This window comes from Rhinolophus ferrumequinum, chromosome 10 (assembly GCF_004115265.2).
Source record: "Rhinolophus ferrumequinum isolate MPI-CBG mRhiFer1 chromosome 10, mRhiFer1_v1.p, whole genome shotgun sequence".
Taxonomy (NCBI): domain Eukaryota; kingdom Metazoa; phylum Chordata; class Mammalia; order Chiroptera; family Rhinolophidae; genus Rhinolophus; species Rhinolophus ferrumequinum.
In genome coordinates this window covers 45,160,150-45,168,564 of record NC_046293.1, presented here as the reverse complement: position 1 = coordinate 45,168,564, position 8,415 = coordinate 45,160,150, and the positions used below count along the sequence as shown (strand labels likewise).

The following is an 8,415-nucleotide window of genomic DNA, read 5'->3' as shown; positions in this document are numbered from 1 at the left end:
GTCTAGGGGTTTTCGTTTCCCCTTAGCTCCTTCTTTTCTTGGTCTGCAACTTACCTCTTTTCTGGGATCTTTTAAAGACTTGATGTAGTAACGGGGCCATTGCCAGCAATTTCTGAACTGTACTTTGAAAAATAAGTGAAAGCAGAAAAGTGAGTATGTAAGGAAAGGACCACAAAATAATACTTTTGACTCATTAGCCCTGGCGCCCTTCCTCTTTAACCATGGGCACCTTCAGTTGTCTGAAACAACGAAAGTAGAAAATTGAAATGTAGAAAATTCATCAGTGACAAAAACAGCTGAGCAGAGACAGTGAAGGTTACAGAATACAGGATGTGACTGATCACTTTGTGAAAGCAGAAGAGAATGCCTAAACCGGATATTGACATTGATGAAAAAGAAGCCCCACTAGTATCAAAGGCAAGCAAGGACAGGAATAGAGAAAAATGAGGGAAGAAGGGGAAAAACAAAGAGCACAAATACAATAGCAGAAATAAGAAAATGGGTCATTGTGATGCAATCTGGATAGAAAAGAATGACTAGGAAGGGAGAAAATAGAACTTTCAGCATGTCTGTCTCAGAACATTTGAAAAACATGCTATGATAAATCATGACAGAAGTTTCAGTTGTGTTTAGTAGACTGTTTATTAGGGCAGCAGTATGTGTAATAACTTTAGAACAATATTCTTCTAAACCAGTGCATTTTAAAAAGCTGTGTTTACCTTGAATAATACGAACAGTTTACTTTCCTGAATGTACATCCTCACTTGCCCCGGTAATTTAAACGTTAACTTTTTAATGTGGTGTGTTTAGCCAGTGTAGATATTCCTGCCTTTATGGAATAGGCCAACTCTGGAGCATACGAAATGTCATGGTAAGACCAGGTACTTCTATGGAAAAATCAAGTGGAGCTCTGACAGGTTTCAGTGCTCTTGGACATGTTTCATATTCAGAATCATTTTCTGGTGGTCATGGGTCCCTGCCCCCAACACCCAACCAGTAGGAGTTGTAGACTGTGGTAGCTATTTTACTGTGGTAATACTTCCAGTATTTTTCTGATCTAGGTTTTCCAGAATCAGTATTACTCCACTCTGAACATTTATTGATTATATTTTGTGTGCCAGGCACTGGGCTAGGGCTTGGTTATAAAGGAGACAAAAATGTGGGACTCACGTCTTGGAGATCTGTAAATTACAATGCCATCACTAGACAGTAAAAATGTGTAGGATACAGAAGTAGCAAAGAGGGTGTGCTTGTCACCCTTTTGTTTCTAGAAAATTCATCTTGGCCTTAGTATCCACTGCAAGTTCACACTGAAAATGTTAGTATCTCATCTGGATAGCTGCAGCTGATAATATTGGGTGTCACTAGTCGTTTCAGCCAGCACCATTACATTTTTCAAAAGTTTAAAACTAAACCATGCAATGCGAGATTATAATTTTCCTATACTAATTTTAAAAAATTAACAGCTGAAGGAGGTCTGCTATTGCCTTTCTGTGAAGATACCAAGGGAACATTATGTCACTCAGAATCCAAGTGAGAAATTCTATTTAGACCTCTTTCAGGAAAAGCTATACTTCCCCTGAGAAATCAATTCGCCTTTTTCTTATGGACAATGCAAATCATTAATTGTTAATCAGTTTTTGCTTTAGTTGTGAGAGATCTCATTAAAATTAGGCTTTTAATAATTATGTAGGACTCAATTGCTTGCATGTCTATAACTGATTATTCATATTTTTCTAGATTCTGTTTTTTATCTACTTAATGTTTTTCCTTATGTTTTTATAATGTTCCTCAAATCTCTTCTGCAATAAGGCTAAATAGTAATACATTTTTTAAAAAGCTCAAACTGCTTTATTTCAAGGTGTGAGGATAAGTAAGCCCCAATGGGAACTTTTTGGGGCAAGGAGCCAGTAAAATGGTGCCTCTCCAACTAGAATTCCCGAGGAGTGGAAATAATATATATGAGTTTGGCAGGTCTTGAGCTTACACCTTGGTTTAGGTTGCTGATCTACCTGGAAGTAGGGAGTTTGAATGAAAGCTACTATACCGTTTTCATATTTCCATTTACTCTTTTAGCAAGAGAATTCAGAAAGTAACCTGGTACCAAGATTTATTAATTTAGACTTTTTCATGTGTATTATTTTCACTACCCTCTTTTAATTCAAAATAACAATTAAGCCTGTGTTTACTTTTGAAAAAGAGTTCAAAACCAGTTTGGAAAAAGACTCCTAGGGGACAAAATGGCAAAGAAAGCATTTTGTAAAAAAGGGAAGTAGGCTGAGTTCTCAGAAGAAAAGAGCAGATTGGGCTGGCCTTAGGCCCAAAAAGTAGTTTTTAGTCTTTAATAAGATTAAATAAAAAAATTTACGTTTCCAGTACAGGATAACATAAATAATTTAAGGGACACTTTAACTTAATTAGAGCCCCAAATTTTTTTTTTTACTTTATGAAAATACAGAAATGTAAAAAAAATCAAACAGAATGTAGAACTGTCTAGTAATGTGATTTCTGAATAGAAAAGAATGTGGATAATGAATTCTGATTTTATTTTTCAATTAAGCACTGGACTTCCACTGGATTTCTGAAGTGAGATGGTATCAGAATTCTTAGTTATTCCCACTCAGCCTTCAATTTTTTTTGTAACCTGGGTTAGGAGAGAGACCTGTTACTTAATATTGTGATCATGACCTTGACTGATGGCAGGTTTTAGAGAATTTGTGCATGTGTGTTTTAATTTAAATTTTCCCCATGACTAAAGTTCCCTGCAAGTCTAGCTTTTAATTTTACTGACAGCATTTATTTTAAAATAACAGCTTATAATCTATTGTAATAATGGGAATGGAGGGTTCCTGAAGATTGATCCAGGGAGAATTACAGATGAGGTCCACAGGATAGTCCTTCGTCTCTTCCCCTCTCTGCCTCCTCCATACTCTTCCCTCCCTGTGGATGGAAATGCCACCTGTATTCTAGGGTCGCATAGGAACTAAGGTGTTCCCACTCATTGGTTTTCCACTACCACTTTTTCTAATCTTGTGACCAATAGTTGAGTTTTTTGAGAATGAAAAGAATCACTTCACTCTTTCATTGTATCCCTGACCTAACCCTTTCTCTACATTTACTGGTCTGAATGAGTATTTAAAATACTTTTTGTTCAAACAGCATTATTTTCCAACTTTTTCCTCTGGTCCAATAAGGTCTCTAGGAAATGGACTGTGGAAAATAGAGAAATTTCACTGGAGGCCTACTGGAGGAGAGAATAATTTTCATTTTTAGTCTGAGTTTCTGATTCTTTGTGCTCTGTAACTAATCTGACTTGTATTCTTGTATTTCTCTGATTGTAAATTTTGTTTTCACCCCCAAGACTAGTCTAAGAGGTTTTCATATAACATTGATTTTTTCCTTTTTGCTTTTAATTTGCATCACTCAGCATTTATTTGTTCATAGTGAGATAGCATGGTATAATGGAAAAAACAAACATGCACTTTGGATCCACAAATATTTCCACTCAAATTAAGAATCTTCATTATTCGTGGTTAATGAACTTCTCTGAATTTCAGGTTCCTTGTTTTAGAAAAGAATAAATATCTTCTACTTCATATAAATGTTATAATGATTAAATTAGATTATGCATAGACCTTTATAAAGAAGTTATATAAAAGTTTTTCCAACTTTACTCTGAAAATGTATAGAATTTACCTTTTTCCCAATAGGGTGTCTTTTTTGTTGTTTTATTTTTTTTAAATAAGCACTCAAAGGTAGACAGGTGGGAAGGAAATGCTGAGTAGGACCCCAGATTTGCTCTTAGAGAGAGAGAAGACATGAAAAAATAAAATCACTCATTAATTGAATATCTATTATATATCCAACATGAACTAGGAGCTATAAGAAAAGATTAATCTTTTACGAATATATGATTCCTGAGATTTGAATTATTCTGAATCCAAGAGTTTTCTAGATCATGGAAAAGACCTCTTATCTCCGTAATTTAAACAACAGATACTGCCACTTAAAAATATTTTGTCTGCCTAAATTTACCTTTTGACAGGGTGAAGGGAAGATCAAAACTGATTAAAAATTTGGATATAGCCAGCCTGTCATTAGAGAATTAAGAGGGTTGTCTAGAGATGAAAAAATAGATTTAGGAATATGTCATATACATAGTAAATGAAAAAATATCTTATGTCAAAAATATTTTAAATATAATTTTTAATAATTTAAAATTTTAGGAATATGAAAATATAACGTGTGAATCCTAAAAATGACCAGGAGGGCATGCTCCTTATAGTCCAAGATAACCAGTTAAGACAGTGTGTGGTAACAAAAAAATCATTTCTATTTTTGGTATGCCTTATACGAGTTCAACAGAATTCCTTTTCAACAGAATTTCCTTTTTAATTACGGGATTAAAAGGAACCTAAAGGGATGATATGGTCCAGAACCCTGATGTCAAATAAATGGTTGATTATTTTTCTGGACATGCTCTTCCCATAAATTGTTGCAGAAATGAAAACTGCCATTCCAGTATCTTAACAATCTGTGAGTCATTACATCATTCTTTATTTTTCACTACATTTAGTTTCTTTGTTGAAATAGAGAACAGTTGAAGTTAGCATCTCTTTAAACATCCTTTATCTGAGTACTAGCTCTCACTCTAGTTTCTTGGTACCATATCCTTTAGTTTTCTAAGTATTTCCCATTCTTATAAATGCTTTTATTATCCATCTTTGTACCTCCTTATTGTTTTTCTCTTAGAATTACAAGGTGTAGTGAAAGGATTAACTTAATAATATTGTCATTTTTACCTGCCTGTCTCCCCTTTGAGGGCAGTACACTCTAGCCTCTTGTCTGGCATGTAGAATATATTCAATAAATGTTTATTGAATGAATAAGTGTATGTTTTCATTCTATTCGCACATCTTGATAAAATGCTGGTTTTTTATTTTCGGTCAGGTAAGGCAAGATTTAATTCTTATAGGTGAAGAAACTGAAGCTTAAATTTGTTTAGTGACTTTCCCACATTTACAGAGGCAGCACTTTTTTGGTGTAGGGATTCCAAATGGAGAATGGCTAAATTAATGGCTATTCTCATGGCTAAACTCTTCAAAGCTCCAAGTGCAACTTGAACAGTTTAACAGCATGATTTCTCTCCGTGAAATTGTGTATGTGTGTGTAAAGCTTCCTTTCCCTCACTTTTTGGCCAGCCTCCACAGGGTAGCTAGAATGTGCTCCCTAACAGGCAAGTGTGATCATGTTACTTCCTAATTAAAAAACCCTTCAATGGTTCACCATTGTCTGCCAGATTAAGTTTAAACTCCTTGGTATACTAGCTAAGACAAGGCACTCAAATATCTGGCCCCTTCAATTTCTAGTCTTATCGCTCAGCATATCCTCTCTTGCATTCACTTAGCTGGTGGTATCAAACTTCTCACAGTTTTCCGCTACCCCCTCCCCCCCCCAACACAAGAGCCTGTTTATTATAGAGTTTTTCTTGATCACACCCATAGGTAGGACTGATTGCTCCTTTTGGTGTTTGTGTGCCCACACCTTAACAGGCTTACATTCTAATGTCTGTATCACTGTATCGCACTTACCTCCAAGTACCCACTGTCCTGCCCCACACCCCAACTCACACAGTGCTTGGCACAGTGACGTTCTACAACTGTTCAGTAAATGAATGGAGTGGAAATATGGCTGAGGAAATGGGAGAAGAAATGGAAAGCTGAAGAGAAAGCTCGTTAGGGCGAATATGAAATTGTTTTGGACATGCAAATGGTAAGTTGTGAGGAAGGTCAAAAAGATGTAAAAGGGAGGACCTCACTTTGACAGGTACTTACAGCCTCCTTGGGAGGCAAAGTAAGCCTTCTCAACCGTAACAAGGTAATTAGATATCTGGGTGAAATGGCTCGTGCAGTTTTATAAAAACTTAGAGGTTGGGGAAGTCCCGGCTGAGGAGGATGGAGCTGAAAAACGGCTTAATCAAGTGCTTTTAAGTGAAAGGCGTTTTTGTGCGTTAAGCAATTTCATCTTTACAACCACCCTACGATGAGGATATTCTCTCCATTTTAGAGTCGAAGAAACATGATCAGAGAATTTCGGTTGCCCAAAGTCACAAACTACCACCCCGAAGAACCTCATTTGAATTTGAGTCAGCTGCTTCCAACGGCCCCGTTCATTTCGCCATACGCCGCCTCTGAGTTCAGAGCCCCAGGCTCGGGAATTACCTGCTCTCGGGTCGGCGTTCCCGCTGGAGCCCGCGGGTCTCGCACCCCGCACGCGGGGAACGCACCCCGGGCGCACCCAGCCGCCTCGCGCTCAGTGCGCCGGCGCGTCCGGCTGCTGCCCGCCCTCCGGGGAGGGGCCCGCGGCGGCGGAGGCGGTGTCCACGCTTCGGGGCGGGCTGTCGGCGAGCTCGCGGCGGTGGTGGGCGGGCAGGCGGGCGGGCGCGAGGCCGCCGTGGAGGAGGAACTTGTTGCGCCCGCGGCTGCGCGGTGCCGCTCCCTCGGTTCCAGTTCGCCCGGGCGGGCGCGGCGGCGGCGGCGGCGGAGGTGCGGGGCCGGCGCGATGCGGCGCTACCTGCGCATCGTGGTGCTGTGCCTGGCCTGCGGCTTCTGCTCGCTCCTCTACGCCTTCAGCCAGCTCGCCGTGTCCCTGGAAGAAGGAGCGGGCGGAGGTGGCGGGAAGCCGCAGGCCAAAGCGGCTTCCTGGCTCGCGGGCGGTGGACGCGGCGCGGCGAGAGGGGCGGGCAACGCGGGCTCCACAGCGCATCCCGGCGGGGCGGACAGGTACGGGCCGTTTCCCGTGGGGTCGGGGCGGGGGGCTTAGTGGGCGCGGGGACGCGGGGCCCGGCCTGGCCCGGGCTGCTCGCCGGTCTGTCCCGCGCCTCCTGCCGCTGGGCCCGCGCCTCCCGCCTCTTTGCCGCTGTCTCAGACCCCCTTTCACTCTTTTCCCTCCTTCCCCTCAACCCCAGAGGTGAGCCCAGCGTCGCTCCAGCCGGAGAGCATCCCACGCTTTTGTGTTTCTCTCTGACCCTTTGCTTATGCGCTCTTTAAAGCAGAAGAAATTAATTTTCAACTTGTAATTGACAGTTGATTTTTTTTAAGGGATTCTTTGAAAATAAGAGGTGCCCCACAAAAGCCTTCTTGCTGTCTGACTAGTGGGAATTCCGTCTTGTTTCCATGGAGTTCAAGCTGAGATATTTAAACATCAGGCTGGCGCCCTAGTTCAATTTTTTTACCCCTCCTGAATGCGGCGTCTGTGTGTTAACGCTTAAGTTTGTCGTTATTAGTCGATTCGTTAAATCTGGACAGAGCATTTATGCAGATTGTGAATTTTGCTTTTGGAATCAGCAAGAAAAATGAGCGATACTTGACACGCTCAACGTCTTTCGTGAGATAGGATGGAGGTATCCTTCTTTAAAAATTAGCATAATGACAAGTGGATTTTCACAAATCACTGCCAGAGTTGGAATCAGCATGAGATTTAAATGGAGAAAAGAATGCAACGCATTATGAATGCTTAACAAACTCTGAGCATTTCCACTTCCTTGGAAATAGGCTCATCTTTTTGTGGACATCTCTCTGGGAACGATCTACAGTACTCCCTTAGGAAAGAGAGAGGAAAGGCTGCCTTGATATCGAAAGTATTATATGTTGGTCTCAGGGTGTGCAGTTGATGGTCATTCCCAAAATGAAACGGGGTCGTTGGGCAGAGGAGCAGCATGGAAATACTGGATTGTCATGTTTTTATTACCCTTTGATTTGGCTACAGTCTGGCAAATTCCTAGGATATCAGGACTCTATTCATAAAAGCAGACTATTTCCAGAGCCAGGTTTGACAACTCGCAGTTATCCGCCTGGGAGAGGCAGTGACTGCATGAGCTGGAAGACCTGGGTAAGCTTTGAAAAATGCTCATGAAAAGCAATTCATGGTCTGTTATGTTATAGTGAAGCGTTGAAAATTATGGAAAAGAAATTGTTATTGTATTGGCTAGAATTGTAAGGAAGTAACATTTTAATCAAAATACTGAATGAAATTAAACTATGATATTAGCATTTCAATTTGATAGAGTAATATGTTTAGTGCTTTGTCTCACATACTTATACTTTATTTTGTGACAGATTTTTATAAATTGTATTTGCTTGACCAACTTTTAACAAAATGATTTTTTTTTTGAAATTTAGAAAATAAGCACTTCCATTTTAATAGCTATTTTAAGAGCTATTACTGAAATCTTAAGTTTGATGTGTCAGAGTAGAGTCAATTGTAAAGCTGTATATTACAGGTCCTCTGAACAGCATAACCCCTCGTTTCAATGGGGCATACATCTAAGTTAAAACTAAAGCTGTATCAGTCTTGGTAAACATGTGAAGTACATTTCACCACGTGCGCATGTATAAGGAGAAGTTTGGGCAAAGG

General features: G+C 40.2%; 1 protein-coding gene across 2 annotated transcripts in view; it reads left to right on the top strand.

Moving 5' to 3' along the window:
- The first annotated feature begins 6,370 nt into the window (after positions 1–6,370).
- Positions 6,371–8,415, top strand: part of GXYLT1 (glucoside xylosyltransferase 1) — a 40,440-nt gene continuing 38,395 nt past the window's right edge. The window contains exon 1 of one of the 2 annotated variants that reach the window (XM_033118375.1): positions 6,371–6,782. In XM_033118375.1, coding sequence (XP_032974266.1) covers positions 6,562–6,782 — 221 coding nt within the window. In that variant the 5' untranslated portion in view covers positions 6,371–6,561. The remainder of the gene's footprint in view (positions 6,783–8,415) is intronic. The other variant, XM_033118376.1, reaches the window with a different exon arrangement.